At 42.9% G+C, this 16,720-nt stretch overlaps 1 protein-coding gene across 8 annotated transcripts in view; it reads right to left on the bottom strand.

Annotated features, from left to right (window-relative positions):
* The window catches only part of CEP112 (centrosomal protein 112), a 418,056-nt gene that overhangs the window by 328,973 nt on the left and 72,363 nt on the right, over positions 1-16,720 (bottom strand). For all 8 annotated transcript variants that reach the window (XM_024761157.1, XM_024761159.1, XM_024761160.1 and 5 more), the window contains 3 exons: positions 16,103-16,202; positions 13,260-13,378; positions 7,067-7,210 (listed from right to left, as the gene is read on the bottom strand). In XM_024761157.1, coding sequence (XP_024616925.1) covers positions 7,067-7,210; positions 13,260-13,378; positions 16,103-16,202 — 363 coding nt within the window. The remainder of the gene's footprint in view (positions 1-7,066; positions 7,211-13,259; positions 13,379-16,102; positions 16,203-16,720) is intronic.

The raw sequence follows: 16,720 nt of genomic DNA, 5'->3' as shown, positions 1-16,720 counted from the left end.
ATCACTTTAAATATATCGTGTCACTCCCTTCCAGCTTGTAGAGTTTCTGCTGAGAAATCAGCTATTAACGTTATAGGAGTTCCCTTGTATGTTGCCATTATTCCCTGTTGCTTTCAATAATTTTTCTTTGTCTTTAATTTTTGTCAGCTTGATTACTAAGTGTCTCAGCATGTTTCTCCTTGGGTTTATCCTGCCTGGGGCTCTCTGTGCTTCCTGGACTCTCTCTTCTCCTGGGACCCCTATAATGCAAATGTTGCTGCATTTAATGTTGTCCCAAAGGTCTCTTAGGTTGTCTTCATTTCTTTTTATTCTTTTTTCCTTATTCTGTTCAATGGCAGTGAATTCTACCATTCTGTCTTCCAGGTCACTTATCCATTCTTCTGCCTCAGTTATGCTGCTATTGATTCCTTCTAGAATATTTTTCATTTCAGTTAAGGTATCGTTCATCTCTGTTTGTTTGTTCTTTAACTCTTCTAGCTGTTTGTTCTTTAATTCTTCTAGGTCTTTATTAAACGTTTCTTGCATCTTCTCAATCTTTGCCTGCATTCTTTTTCCGAGGTCCTGGATCATCTTCACTATCATTATTCTGAATTCTTTTTCTGTAAGGTTGCTGATCTCCACTTCATTTAGTTGTTTTTCTGGGGTTTTATCTTGTTCCTTCTTCTGGTACATAGCCCTCTGCCTTTTCATCTTGTCTGTCTTTCTGTGAATGTGGTTTTTGCTCCACAGGCTGCAGCATTGTAGTTCTTCTTGCTTCTGCTGTCTGCCCTCTGGTGCATGAGGCTATCTAAGAGGCTTGTGCAAGCTTCCTGATGGGAGGAACTGGTGGTGGGTAGAGCTGGCTGTTGCTCTGGTGGGCAGAGCCCAGTAAAACTTTAATCCGCTTGTCTGCTGATGGGTGGGGCTGGGTTCCCTCCCTGTTGGTTGTTTGGCCTGAGGCGACCCAACACTGGAGCCTACTCGGCTCTGTGGTGGGGCTAATGGCGGACTCTGGAAGGGCTCACGCCAAGGAGTACTTCCCAGAACTTCTGCTGCCAGTGTCCTTGTCCTCACGGTGAGACACAGCCACCCCCTGCCTCTGCAGGAGCCCCTCCAACACTAGCAGGTAGGTCTGGTTCAGTCTCCCCTGGGGTCACTGTTCCTTCCCCTTGGTCCCGATGCGCACACTACTTTGTGTGTGCCCTCCAAGAGTAGAGTCTCTGTTTCCCCCAGTCCTGTCGAAGTCCTGCAATCAAATCCCACTAGTCTTCAAAGTCTGATTCTCTAGGAATTCCTCCTCCCGTTGCCAGACCCCCAGGTTGGGAAGCCTGACGTGGGGCTCAGAACTTTCACTCCAGTGGGTGGGCTTCTGTGGTATAAATGTTCTCCAATTTGTGACTCACCCACCCAGCAGTTATGGGATTTGATTTGATTGTGATTGCGCCCCTTCTACCGTCTCATTGTGGCCTCTCCTTTGTCTTTGGATGCGGGGTATCTTTTTTGGTGAGTTCCAGTGTCTTCCTGTCGATGATTGTTCAGCAGTTAGTTGTGATTCCAGTGCTCTCGAAAGAGGGAATGCTGAAATCACCCCATTTAAATGCATGTCTTACAGTGGCTTCTTCTTCATCACACCACTTATCACTACTGGATACCTGTAGCTGTTCACTGGCTGTCGCCCCATGGAAACATGAACACTGTGGAAGGGACTTCTCGTTTACTACTTTGTCCCCAGGGTCCACTGCAGTGCCTGGTCATGTTAGGTGCCTGGTAAATTTAACCTCATGAGCCAAAAACTACTTAGGCTTTTTCACTTTTATACAGCATGCTACATTTGTTGTTAACTTATACAATAGTTATGGGCTGAATTGTCTTCCTTCAAATTCATACATTGAAGTCCTGACTCCTTAGCATCTCAAAATGTGACTGTATTTGGACAGTTTTTAAATAGCTAATTTAAAAAAATCATATATCTGATAAGGGATTGACACCCAGAATATACAAAGAACTCCTATAACTCAATAACAAGGAAATACAAAGAACTCCTATACAAATACAAAGAACTCCTATAACTCAATAACAAGGAAAACACAATCATAAAAAGAGCAAAGAACTTGAATAGACGTTTCTCAAAAGTTAATATACAATGGCCAATAAGCACATGAAAAGATGCTAAGCATCACTAATCATTAGGGAAATGCAAATCAAAACCAACCACTATGAGATATACCACTTTGTACCCATTAGGAAGGCTATCATCAAAAAAACAAAAACAAAGCAAAAAAAAAAAAAAGATAACCAGATAGGAAGAGGCAAGGAAAGATCTTCCTCTGGAGATTTCAGGGAGGGCAGGGCCCTGTGGACACCATGAGTTCAGACTTCTAGCCTCCAGAACTGTGAGACAATAAGTTTCTCTTGTTCTGAGATACCAGGTGTGTGGTCATTTCTTACAGCAGTCTAGGAAACTAAGACGCCTATCAAATTGGCAAAGTTTTGGTTTGTCTGTCTGTTTGTTTTTAATTAAAACACCCATTGTTGGGCCCAAAACGTAGAAGAATGGGCACTCTCACACACTTCCAATAAGAGTAATTTTATTATGTAGACATTCATTTCTTTTCTTTTTGACTATATCACTTTTCTAAATTTTCAATAATGAGAGTATATGTATATTTTTTTCCAAAAGAAAAAAAATTTATTTTTAAATCCACTATCATCACCATTATTTAACATTTTCTGCAAGTTCTGGTCAAGGTACAATAAACTATAATAAAATATTTATTATATACATGCTAAGAGTTAAAAGTTATGACATATACATTTATTCCTGAGTCTTTTATACAACAAAAGTATAAAAATTTTATGTGACAAAAATTTAAAAGACTCAGGAAGAAACATTACAAAAGGAGTTCAAGAGACCCCTGGGTTTTATTTTCTTTATCAACTCGGAAAGCTGATTCTAAATGTATATGTAAAAGAAAAGGACTCAGCACAATCAAGCCCCTTCTGATGGACAAGGAAGAAAGGAAGACTTCTCTAACAGACATCAAGAGTAACCATGAAGCTATAATAATGAAGACTGTATGACACTAGCAGAGGTAGACAAATTAGCCAACCAACTAGAAGAAAGACCCTCATATATATGGAAGTCTGACAGCTGACAGCATGGCAGATCAATGAGTAAAGGAGGAATTAGCCAAAAGTAGGAATTGGGGGAGGAGGGCATGTGGGGAAGAAGGTCATCCAGGTAGAAAATAATGAAATTAGATCCTTATCTCATACCAGGCACAAAAAATAACTCCACATGGACTAAGAACTCACTGTTAAAAACAAAACTTTAAAGCTTTTAGCAGAATATATAGGTGAACCTTTCTGCACTTGTACTGGAGAAAGATTTGTTTAACAAGACATAAAGGGCTTCCCTGGTGGTGCAGGGGTTAAGAATCCGCTTGCCAATGCAGGGGACACGGGTTCAAGCCCTGGTCCGGGAAGATCCCACATGCCGCGGAGCAACTAAGCCTGTGCACCACAACTACTGAGCCTATGCCCTAGAGCCTGCGAGTCACAACTACTGAGTCTGCGCACCGCAACTACTGAAGCCCACACGCCTAGAGCCTATGCTCTGCAACAGGAGAAGCCACCGCAATGAGAAGCCCGCACACCACAACAAAGAGTGGCCTCCGCTCGCCGCAACTAGAGGAAGCCCACGCGCAGCAACGAAGACCCAATGCGGCCAAAAATAAATAAATAAAATAAATAAATTTATATTAAAAAAAGACTTAAAAAGCACTAATTATAAAAGATTGATAAATGTGAATAAGTTAAAAATAAGATCTTCTTTCATCAAAAGATCGTCTCTCTCTCCAAAGCTTGGGGGCTGATATACGACAATCTAGGGAGATGCCCTCCCTCCAAAGTTGCATCTTCCTTAGGGTTAAAGAGGTTTGTGTGTTACAAATGGGAAGTTGCCAAGGAGAGTTCAGCAGTGGTCCCGTGCTTTCTGGGGCTCTCTGCCCTGAGGGTCACCTCCTCCTCACTATTTAAAGTATAATTGATCCCCACAAGGATCTGGTCTTCCAGCTTTTCCCCAGTACACCTTAGAATAATGGATAAACCCAAAGGACATGAGCTCACAGTACAAAATAATTAGACACCTTCAGACAACTATGAAAGAAAGCCAGCAATACATGTATATATAAATAATAAAATATATAGCAACTATAATTTATAATACATATATAATGTAGTAATATGTAATATATAATATTCTGAAGGCAAATAATTAAACAGATGGACCAAGAATTTCAAATAAGCCTAATAAGCATATTTAAGAAGATAAAGAATATATTAACAATGTGAAAAACAGGAAATTCCTAAAGAAGATAAAGGAGGAGGAGGGGAGAAAGAAAAACCAAATTAAAATACTGGATATGAAAACAATAATAATTTAAATAAAAGGTGTAATAGATACAATTAGAAACAATAAAATAAATACAGCAGAAGGAAATCTACTAAAAAATTAATTGGTAAGAATAAGATCAGAATGGGAAACTATCCTAGGAGCAGAGGATAGGAAGAAAATACAAGGAGACAGAAAACATAAAATAAGACCCAAGGAGTAGGAAGGATAGACTTTTTTGAAGAAATAATGTATATAAATTACTCGGAATTAAAGAAAAATGAAAAACACAAATTTGAAGGGCTCAAATAATGTCCCCAGTACTCACACCTAGAGACACTGGAGTGACATTTAACACAGATAAAAATCAAAGGTATTTGCTGATGTTTGAAACTGCTTGTGTCCTTCCCTTGAAAACCGCCTTAGGCCACGCTTTTTCTCAGTTTATCTCTTAGTGTTGCTCCACTGTCTTCTGGCATGGAACGCTGAGGTGAAGAAATCTGAGGACAGCTTAGCATCATTCCCCTTATAACAAGCGACCTGATTTTTTGATGCTTTCTCTGTGGTGGAAAGTGGGGAGAGGGTTACAACCTGGCCCCTCACGGGCCCCCCAAGGACATGCTCTCTGCACACAGAGAGATGCTGCGCTAAGAAATCCCAGCTGTGCCCCCGTGTCCTAATCCAGAGGCTGCTGTTCCCTCCGGAGGGTAACCTCCTGTCTTCCGCTGAGGTGGGTGAGAAGCAGGCCCACGCTTCACGATGTGGGGGAGAGGATGTAAAGAGCCGGCTGGTTTTTGCTGTTAATTTTATCATTAAAAAAAGTTTTGCTATGGGACATTTCAAACGTACAAAAGTAGGAGGAATGGTATAATAAGCCGGCTTGTATTCCTCACCCCAATCTCACATCTAGCTGCATCTGAAACCACCCAGCTCTCCATGTGCTGAAGCAGCACCTGCACCCCGTCTTCCAGAGGTGAGCAGTACAACAGGTCCTGAGCCCCTGGAAGGCCCACGTGTAACTCAGCTTGCTTCTTAGATTCCCCAATGCCGATGTAGGGTCCTGCTTTCTTGAACCAGCTGGGTCAGTGTCAGCTCATCCATTGCCTTTCCAACTCCAGAATTTTATTGCCCTCACACTCTCTTTGTCCTTCTGGCTATGCCTTTTCCTTTATCCCTTTACTACCATTTTTGTGGGAGGGAATGGAGGCCAACACCAAGTTCAACCTGCCATCTTTGCGCAAACATTGATTAACTTCTTGAATTGAGTACTTTCTCATGTATATGGCTCTCTTGATTACTTTTCTTGTATGTTACATTTTCAAAGACATTAACAATTATCCATTTCAAAGACATTAACAATTATCTGTTGAGCTCTTATTAAATAACTTATGTATATTAATTTATTTAATATTTTCAACGACATGTATTACACTTTACTACTACTGTTACCCTATCTGACAGATGAGGAAACTAAACATCTGAAGAGCTCGCATGGCACTCACGGCTTTAAGGATCTGGGATTTGAGCCCGAGACCTAAAGCCCAGGCCCCAGATCACTGTGGATCCTGCACCCCATTTCTTTAGCCCTCTGACACAGGCCCTTCAGCTGGTCTAGGGTCTCCAAGCCCAGGCCCCAGATCACTGTGGATCCTGCACCCCATTTCTTTAGCCCTCTGACACAGGCCCTTCAGCTGGTCTAGGGTCTCCAAGCCCAGGCCCCAGATCACTGTGGATCCTGCACCCCATTTCTTTAGCCCTCTGACACAGGCCCTTCAGCTGGTCTAGGGGTCTCCAAGACAAGCCCGGGTAATGGACTCTTGCTCAAATTCCACAGCTTTAAATTCAAGGAAGCACTTTGGACCAAGCCAGGCTGGCCTGGGTGAGCTGAGTGGTCAGGGAAGGACACAGGGCTCCTTACGCCACAAAGCCGTATCATGTATCAGAAACAAGACTGACAAGGCGCACTTGCCCCAGACGTGAGGAGCCCTGGCCCAGGGGCCCCTGAGCCCACCTGCCCAGGCTTCTGTATCTCATGAAGTCAGCTGAGCTTCTGAAGGCTGACAACATTCACACCCTCAGACCTACCCTCTGCAAGCAGTGCTCACTGAGGGGGCTCTCAGGGGTTCCCCGTCTTCCCTTGGAGAAAGTTACTGTCTCCTGCTGTGCACTACAGTGCCCTCCTCCTGCATCCTTTTCGGAAGGGGACTCTGGGGCTTACCCATGTGGTATCCATGTCTGGCTCCTCGGTCAAGACAAATCTACTAACAAAACCTGTCCTCGATCGCTCACACTACTCCCATCTCCAATTTGACTGTCTTCACACTAGCATGAGACGTTTTCAGAAAAACAATCAAGTCTTCAGTTAAAAAGACTGAAACAAACAATAAAACAGAAATAAAGCAAGAAAAGAAATTATCTCTAGGTTGAAAGTCAGTGAAGAAAACAAGAAGAAAGATTTGTTAAGGCTTCTGTGGGTTTAAAACAAACAGTGGCATCAAACAATCCAGGGTGAAATCCCACGGCACACCTCAAGAGACCGTCCACTGTCACGCGTAAGCCCGTGTCGAGTGGGAAGGTGAGATGTTTCCTGTTAATTTACGCACTTCACACATCCTGGAAGCATGGGGACACGGAGATGAACAGGACAGTTTATAAACACAACAAGAAAAGACAAAAAAAAGAAAAAGGACTTACTGTGGACTGTGTTTGTGCCATGTATTCACCCCCCATTTTGTTCAGACGTATGTTTGTGTCCTCAAGCAGTTCTTGAATATTTTCAGTGTGCTGCTTTTGAAGTTCAAACTTTTCCTTTTCCATTTCTGCTACAGCATTGTGGAGCTACACGGTGAAATCAAAAACTGACTCTTTCACTACCATTATAGAATAGACTGTTTTGCAATTCAGAAAAACATGTTTTCCTACACTTCTCTATTTATATGGTGACCTGAACAACCAGAGATATAAAACTCATAAATAAACATTCAAAGTAAAGATACCACGTAAAGAGCATGATTAAGAAACAATTTTTTGTTTACTTTCCTGAACTGAAAATTTTAATGGATAAACAAATAATTAAGGGAATTATCCACCTCAGGTACAAACAGTAAATAGATCAGACAGATAATACAATTCGTCAGCTAAACAACACTAGTACTAGCCTGAAATCAGAAAACAGAAATATCTGTAATATTGCTATTGTTTAGGAAGGTTATCTCACCGTCTGTACTTTCATCTTAGTTGCGTGAAATTTTGCACAAGAGTAATGTTGAAAATGCTTTGCCCTTCACCCTACCCCCAAGGAGAAACTATTTTTATCCATCCCATAACCTTTACAAAAGTGGGCACAAAGATGGTATTTATAAATCAAAGAGAGTTCTCTAGGGAGAACTCTATGTCCTCATGCATACTGGCCTTTTTTTATGAAGATTATGTACACATGTTTGAATGGATGAAGCTCTAAGATATCAATGTAACTGAGGTAAGGAAACCAAAGTTCAAAGGACAGGTTCCAAAGGGAGTTGAACACCTGTGCTCCCAGACTTGTGGGCGTTTGTTCACTTACTTTCATGGGAGGGGAATTCAGAATATAACTCCTCTCCCCTGTATCCAATCCCTGACTCATCCAAGGTTGGGTGGGGGGCAGGAGCCCAAAACAGTCTAAAAGATACATTTTACTTCCCATTCCTGAGTAGGCGGGACAGACAAGGGTATGACACATGCACAGAGACCTCATTTGACTAGGAAGATACTGGAGGGACAGGGAAAACCCTGAGAGATGGTGGAAACAAGAGGAGAAGACAGGACATAACTACGCCTGTTAGTGGGAAGGGTCCCAGGAACTTTCCTTCTAGTTTCTGGCTGAACAGGAAGAGCAAGGATGGCTCAGTAATAGCCGTACAGAAGATCCTGGGGTTTCACAAATTTAACAAATGCAATTTTGACTATTTGTAAGTGGTCTCGCAAATCACTGATATGGTATATTTCTTTGCCAAGGTACACGTTTTAAACCAGTGTCATGTCTGGTATTCAGAAGTCAGTCACTTGTCTGGCACGTGAATGCAGCCAAGCCCACAGCGCCTGCATCTCAGAACCGCTTTGCAGCTGCTGACTGACGTGCACAGCAACACTGATAAAGGGTGTAAAGGAGTCACTTGGAAGGTCGCGGTGGTTTCTTCACGTGTGTGGTCCCCCATACGTCCCACGCCACACACCGCCTGAACGTCACAGCCCTGCTGTACGCAGGGGCCCGTGAGTGCATCGCTTTCTCAGGCCGGTGCCTGCTGCCCCTGGGGCGCGTCTGCAGTCAGCCTGAGCCCTTTATAGCTCACCCGGGGGTTTAGAGCGGAGCCCACAGCGTGAGCGCAGCCACAGCACAAGTGTGCTAGAACTTGCCTAGCTGTTTGAGGAGGGGACAGGCGCACTTGGCCTAGAGGTCTGACTGGGGACTAATCGCGCACTCCGTCGGTCCTGGGTAGCCACCAGGCGTATGCTCCGGACCATCCGCGGTGCTCAGGCCCCAACGTAAACGGCGTCGTCCAAAGAATACGGTCGGCCCTCCGCACCCGCAGGTCTCACATCCACAGACTTAGCCAACTAACTGCAGAGCGAATTTTGACTGCATCCATCCAACACATTTTATTAGCATCTACCATATATCAAGCAAATGCGTCACCGAGAGCTTCCCCTAGCCTAGCAATGAACTGGGAGTCCAGGTCACTCGGCCCGGGAGCCTTTAGAGGGCAAACATTCCCCTGAGGCATAAACTGGTTAAGCAGCAAATATTATTAGTTATGTTCTAAAGCACAAACCCTGCTAAGCCATAGGATGCCATCGTGGCCCTGACAATAAGGGGATCTATAAACCCACAAGGAGGTATTTTAGCCAGGGCTTGGCAACGGGTTGAGGGGGTGCAAAGGCCCTCTCAGTATCCTACAGATTGGTCTATAGCCTGGACATTTGACTTGCCTCACGCCACAGGAGGCCTAGAGGAACCAGGAATCTGTCCAAATAGAAGAAAAAGTATCGTAAAAGCCAACAGGTTAATGGTGTAGCCACTCTGGAAAACAGTATGGGAATTCCTTGAAATGTTAAACACAGAATTAGCACATAACCCAGAAATTCCACTCTTAATTATATACCTGTGATATAACAGAAATATATATATATATATATTGATCTCTGCCCCCAATTCCTGGCTCTGAGGTCCTATATCCCTTGGGATTTCCTGGGTGACAGGACTGTCTTTGGTTCCAAGAAGGCGACTCTGGGTGGGCTCCTGGGCAGCTTCAGGATGGGGGCTGGTCACCCGAAAGAACAAGCCATCCATGATCAGAAGCCGGGAACTTGCAGCACACCCCCATCCTCCAGGGAGGGGACAGGGGCTGAGGACCGCATTTATAGTCAATCATCCCCACATGATAAAGCCTCCATAAAAAATCCCAAAAGTACAGCGTTTGGAGAGCCTCCAGGTGGGTGAACAGCTGGTGCCGGGAGAGCAGTGTGCCAGGAGGGCGCGGGGAAGCTCTGCGCTCCTTCCCACATACCTGGCCCTGTGCATCTCTTCATCTGGCTGCTCACCTGCATCTCTTATTATATTCCTTACAATAAAATGGTTAAATGGTAGAATGTCAGTGAGTGCTTCCCTACGTTCTGTGAGCCATTCCAGCAAATCACGGAATCCAGGGAGGAAGTGGTGGGAACTCCTATTTACAGCCGCTTGGTCAGACGTACAGGCAATAACCTGGGACTTTCGACTGACGTTGAAGTGGGCGCACTCTTGTGGGACTGAGACCTTAACTCGTGGGATGTGATACTGATTCTAGGTAAATAGTGTCAAATTTAACTGAATTATAGGACATCCAACTGGCATCAAAGGGAACTGCTTGATGTGTGCAAAGCCCACACATGTGGCGTCAGAAGTGCTTTGAGGGGCGAGGAAAGGAAAATGCAGGCAGTGCTTCTCCCTCTTCAGGAGCCAAGACAAGTGAAAACACAGGCCACACAACAACCTGTGTACAAATTTTCATAAAAGCATTATTATCCAAAAAGTGGAACCAAATGTCCACCAACTGGTGACATGTGGTGCATCAACACAACGGACTATCATTTGGCCATAACACGGACTGAACTACTGATTCATGCTACCACACGGAGGAAACTTAAAAACATTATGGTAAGTGAAAGAAGCCAGTAACAAAATGCCACGTATTGCATGATTTTATAGGCCAAAGTGTGGAGACAGAAAGTGGATGAGTGGTTGCAGAGGGCAGAGGAAGGGAACACGGGAAGAGAGTGACAGCGGGTACCAGGTATCTTCTGGGCTGACAGGAATGCCCTGAAAACCATACAGTGGTGATGGTGGCAGGACCTCCTGAACAGACTGAAAACCACTGAACTGCACACTCTAAGAGGGTAGATCTTACGGCACGCGAGTCGTAACTCACTTTTGGAAAAGGCCCACAGGTGACAAACAGCACGGCAGAGCCGGGTAGCTGGCGCACTCTTGTGCAGCCAGTAGAAAGTGCACGAAGGGGAGCCGGATTGCGGCAAAGGGGAGAGGCGTCTCAATCACAAAGAGCCTCGTAGCCCCAGGGGCCGCTGGGAACCACCAGGGTGATTCACGGTGACGAGGAACACCAGATGTGTGCTTCAGAAAGACCGTCAACACGGCTGTGTCATGGGGCACGGACTGCGGAGCTGCCGAGGGTCCAGTTATAGCGGCGGAGGCCAGAGACACGGTCTCCAGACCTAGGGGAGGGACAATGTGAATAAATCACAACGAATAGAACAGAAGTGCGAGTGATGAGGTGTGAGAGGTGAGGCAAAAGAAGAGTGTGCGACAGCCGAGCAGATGCCACCACCATCGGGAACAGGGAGAAGGGGGGCCTCGGGGAGAGGCTGCTTCAGCAACAAAGGAAGAAGATGGAGTTTGGGGAGAATGATGGAATTTAGATCAAGGAGAGATCCATTTCTTCCCCACAGCTTTATCAACGTTAGCAGCTTTATTCACATAGCATACAGAGCACCAATTTAAATCAGACAGTTCAAGGGTTTTTTGTATGTTCACAGACTTACGCAACCATCACCAAAATCAATTTTATCACCCCAGAAGAACACCTGTGCTCTTTAGCTATCACGTCCCTCATCTCTCTGCCTCTATAGATTTGCCTATTCTGAACATTTAATACAGAGTCATAGAATTGGTCTTTTATAATTGGCTTTTTTCACTTAGCACGATGTCTTCAAGGTTCACCCACGTTGTAGCGTGTACCAGTCCTTCATACCTTTCCACTGCCCAGCAATATTCCATTGTATTAAGATACTACACTTTATTTATCCACTCAGCAGTTGATTCCTACTTTTTGGTTTTCATATGAATAATACTGCTATGAACATTCATGTATAACTTTTTGTGCAGACACATGTTTTCATTTCTCTTGGGTATGCAGGTAGGAAAGGCATTGCTGCGTCAATCATAGGATAACTCTAAAAAAGCTAAAAAGGAGAGATCTTAACTAGGTAGCTGGATACCTGGGCCTTAAAGTGAGAAACGTAGGATGGAGAATTCTACGAGGGAGTACACACACACACACACACACACACATACACACACACACACACATATCACCTCACCTCGGCGGTACAGATACTTCACACTTTCTGAATGGATGACCGCATAAATCACAACATCCATCTATCCTCTGCTTACTCATTTTTGGCACCTACCCTGCTTGCACCAGGCATTCATCTCTGCCCAGATTTACATGCAACTGTACTTCACAAAAAAGACCTTTCACCACATTTGCAGTGTTTCACATCACGGTGTTTTACACCGTGTTAACTGTAAGAAAGAGCTGCTGGTCCAGCTGAAAGCATAAAACGTACCCTTGCGCATGGCAGGAGACAGAGACTCTTTTCTGCAAACACCAGACAACTTAAATTGCGGAAGAAGGAACTAGGGGAAAGGGAGTCAGGGGCTACTATGAACGCAATGGACCTGACGCAAGCAGAAGAATATGCCAAATTTATAGAAAAGATAAAACCACTCAAATGAAAATGCAACTAGAAAAGAGCTAAGTCTGCCCCTCTGAACACGGGCCCTTCCCAGGCTGGCACTGAAGCTGCCACAGCCAGGACAGATAAGTCCTGTGTCTGCCTGGGGAGGCATCAGAGCTCTCAGGAAAACAGACTGAACCCAGATTAATCGGGGACTATCAATCGGGAGGAGGAGTTAACTGCAGATCTTTATCGCAGAGCTCCTCAAAAGAAGTAACGTGCTTCTTTCCTCTTACATACGTACTGTGATGTCAACTAATGGCTAAGGGCTCCTAGTGAAAGTACTGCACGTGACTAGGTAAGACTCGTTCATAATGAGCATGTTTTACATTACTCTTGGCACTGCTGAATTTTATGAAAATATTTTTCGGAATTAAATGCTCCTCCAAGAATAAGCCATCCACTACTGATCTTGTTTACATCAAAAACAAATTTATGCTACAAATATTGTGTTACCTGAGATTTCAGAAAAGAAATGATCCAGGGCCTACATCTAAAGTTTAAACAGTTTAACTTCCAAAAACTACCTGTTGTTACATCCCTGCTAATTTCGCTTAAAATCTACTGGCTCTGACAAAAAATTCAGAACTTTAACTAAATTCAAGAATTCTTAAAACTAACTTTTCTAAATGAAAACTAGTTTACAAACCATTAAAATTCCAGAAAAAATATACCAAAACATGAACAGTTAGTCTAGAATATTAAGTTATTTTTATTTTTTCAAACATTTCTGTACATTTTGTGAACACCCATTATTTTTATAATTAAATTTGTTCCGTTCAAGTATAACCCTTTATATTTTTCCATAACTATTTTATTTTATGTGGCTTACCTTTTTTTCCCAATCATTATTCAGAGATTCTGTACTTTGTTCACATATCTTTTTTAACTCTGCAATCTGGTTATCTTTGGTCTCTCTGATAACTTGACATTCACGTACGAGGGTCTGAACTGTCAAAAATGATGAAAACATAGTTAAACCAATTCTAGCTGCCACGTTAAGAGTCTGATGATAATAAAAACATAGTGTACCAGTTAACAGATCATTCCATTTCCCTCCAAGTCTTATCCGTTCTCTCCCCTAAAATCTCTCTTATTCTTTCCCCTCTTCTTCTCATTTCCACTACCACAGCCTTGGCTGAATCCCCCGTTACTCACTCCCTCGACAATGTGTGCTGGCCTCGGTACCACTCCCCTCCAATGGATCCTCCGCCGCTGTGAGGAGGTCTTCCTACGGCGCAGATCCCATAGCGCCACCCCCAGACTTAAAATCACCCCGCAGCTCCCCTCCCCTACAAGACGGCGGCCAAAAACCTCTGGCGTGAGAACAGCTCCTCATGATCTGGCTGCTTTCTGGCCTCACCTTTTGCCACTTCCATATGTTTAAACTCATAAACGTACCAGCCTATCTGCAGATCCCTGAGCCCATGTCCGCTCCTGCATCGCTGCCCAAATGCGATCACTGATCTACCTGGCACGCCCCAGCCTTCCCTGCTGCAACATTGCACATCTTTAGTCTCAGCCCAAGTCGCGCCCTCTTTATGGAACGTTCGCCAACCAGGCTCCTCCTCTTGCAGGGGCAGAAAGAAGCTCCTCTTTATTCCCCGTGAGCCTCATAGATTTCTCCTCTAAGTCACTTATTACATTATGTGTTATAGCGGTTTACTCGCTTATTTCCTGAGGAGAAAGATATTTCAACTTTTTATCCACAGAGCAAAAGAGTGGCACAGAGGCAAGTGCTCCCAACTATGTGTACTGAGTGCACAGATGAAGGGCCGTCATTACCACATGCTGCTGCTGGACACACTAAAATCGCTGCCAAAGTTGGTGTGACTGAAACAAAATACGCTTTAAATTATATAAAAGATTTCCCTTATAAATCATTTAAATTTCTATCTTCTTTTTAAAAATGCTTTGAACTGTCATTGATTCAAGTGAAAATGTGTTTAATATATTCATGTCATCTGGATGGCAAAATAAATTCAGCTGTGTATCTGCTTGAACGCAGTATTTCCTTAGCTTACTGAATGTTTTTATTCACTTACTTCAAGATAGCAAAATTTTCATAAACATTTACATAGAAATTTCTTTCACTCTTATATCTCAACTGTGCAGCAAATAAGGTGAGAAGAAGAATCCAAGTTAACCTAATATTAGTCTAAAAGCATCTACAACATTTTACTTCACAATTCTAAAATTAAAACTAAGCCCTGTTTGCAAGTCAAAAAGCCTTAGGAAATAATATTTTTAAACCTTAGGCATGTTTAAACTGCCTGGTTTGAATCAGGGTAAAAAACGAAAACCTAGGAATAAATTTTAAATATTTTTGTAGCCACTGGAATTTGGAGCGGCTCAAGGAAAACCTCTCCACTTTCCTCTTACTCATCACCTACCTCTTATCATTCACCAGACCCTTCAAAATTTCTTCTTCCATCCCATTCTCACTACTCCCACTGCCATCGTTCAGATATTCTGGGTCCTCATCATCTTACACACAAAATTCCAGAAGCATGGAAGCATACCATCCTTGAGTTGAAGGGACTTCATATACATTACTTATCTGATGGCCATTTTGTAACAAGTAAGCCGAGGCGCAGAGACGTGCTGATGTGACACAGCAGACGCTTAAGAGCAGGTCTGGGATTAGAGACCAAGTTTCCTAATAAGCGGGGTGCTCACCTCTCTCTCCCTCTCCCTCTCCCCCTCTCTCTCTCTGTCTCTCTCTCTCCCTCCATTCTGCCTCTGACTATTATAACAGACCGGGAACTGGCCTCAGCATGTTTCACACGCCCACTGTTACCAGACTACTCCACCCAAAATATGAGGTCCTAAAACTCACCTCTCAAAAATCTTCTCTGACTCCCCAGCATCTATGGGATAAACTTGAAACTTCTAAATCTGAAATTCAAGGTCATGCTTAGGTCACGCCAAGTCACCTATCTTAATCTTTTTCAGTCTGTCTCTTAATGTATAGGATCTCCACTCTAGATACATGGTTTTGCAGCATCCCCTCCACAACTTACCAATATCACATTCCTATCCCAGGACTTGGAACTCTTCTCTCAACTAATCCAATCTTACAAAATATTTTCAGCACTCTCCCTAATGACTGTCTGTTGCATTTCAATGTTTCAACCTATAGTCATAGTCAATTTAACACTTGATTACATGCTCTCTTTTCCTTCATAATGAAAGTGTAAATGGGGAATACTTTTTAAATGTTTGTTCTGTCGATCACAATACTAGCATATACTGTAAGGCATAAAGATACTTAATGGAATGAATTTTATTAGACCAAAAGGAGTAATTTCTCTAGACTTCCTTGTGAAAGCCAGTAAGTTCTAATTCTATGACTGACCTATGGCAGCTCCAGCCCAGTGAAGAGGGAGAGAATTAAGAAGGAGGAACAGTTACAGACTCTTCCAAATCTTTAACCAAACCAACCACCATTGCTACCACACACACGCACACACACACACACACACACACACACACACACACACAGAGTTTTTCTTAAGTCCTGTAGAAGCTCACATCAACAGATCGACTGATGGAAACCCACATAAACATTCCCTTCTCATACTACAAAAGGTCAGAAATAAAATTTTACTTTATACAAGAACTAAAATAAGATGGAAGTGTTATTAAAAGGTTTATATAACAATACAACATCACCTTTCTTTTCAAGTTTTCTAATAGTCTCCTCCGTTTCATTTTGTTTCTTTTTGTATAAAGTTTTCATTTCTTCTATTTCATTATTCTTTCTTTCTAAAATCTGCAAATGAATTTAAAATATTTTAGTATACAATATGTTTTATGTATGGAACACATAATTTTTTTAAAAAATAGCACAATATTTTTGCAAGTCTATCTCAGCTAATCCCATAAATGGCTTCCCAAAAAAGATGAAAAAATTATACTTTAGTGCGTCGACAAAATATTAACTACACCAGAATAATTGATTACCGAAAGAAATGTTACCTGCTTTGAATTTTCATGTACCAATTCTTAAGGGGACTGTAAATGGTAAATTAGGTGATTCTCTAAAATATACTTCAGAGATTAAGCTGTCACAAACTAGCAGAGAGAAGCCATCAGAAACCTGATATGTTGATACAGTACAACTCACCTCCCCACCACACTGGGACAGAACATCTGCAGACACGCACATCCCTGAACCCTCCCACTAGTGTCCTTCTATCACTTTCACGCACAATAACAAGAATTCCCAGACACGTGGGAACACGTGATGCAATAGGCTTCTCTTATACTTAGCTCTGCTACTGGGAATCA

This window comes from Neophocaena asiaeorientalis, unplaced genomic scaffold, assembly GCF_003031525.2.
Source record: "Neophocaena asiaeorientalis asiaeorientalis breed wild unplaced genomic scaffold, Neophocaena_asiaeorientalis_V1.1 scaffold30, whole genome shotgun sequence".
Classification (NCBI taxonomy): domain Eukaryota; kingdom Metazoa; phylum Chordata; class Mammalia; order Artiodactyla; family Phocoenidae; genus Neophocaena; species Neophocaena asiaeorientalis.
Note: the sequence above shows the minus strand (reverse complement) of the source record. Positions and strands in the feature narration are given on the sequence as shown.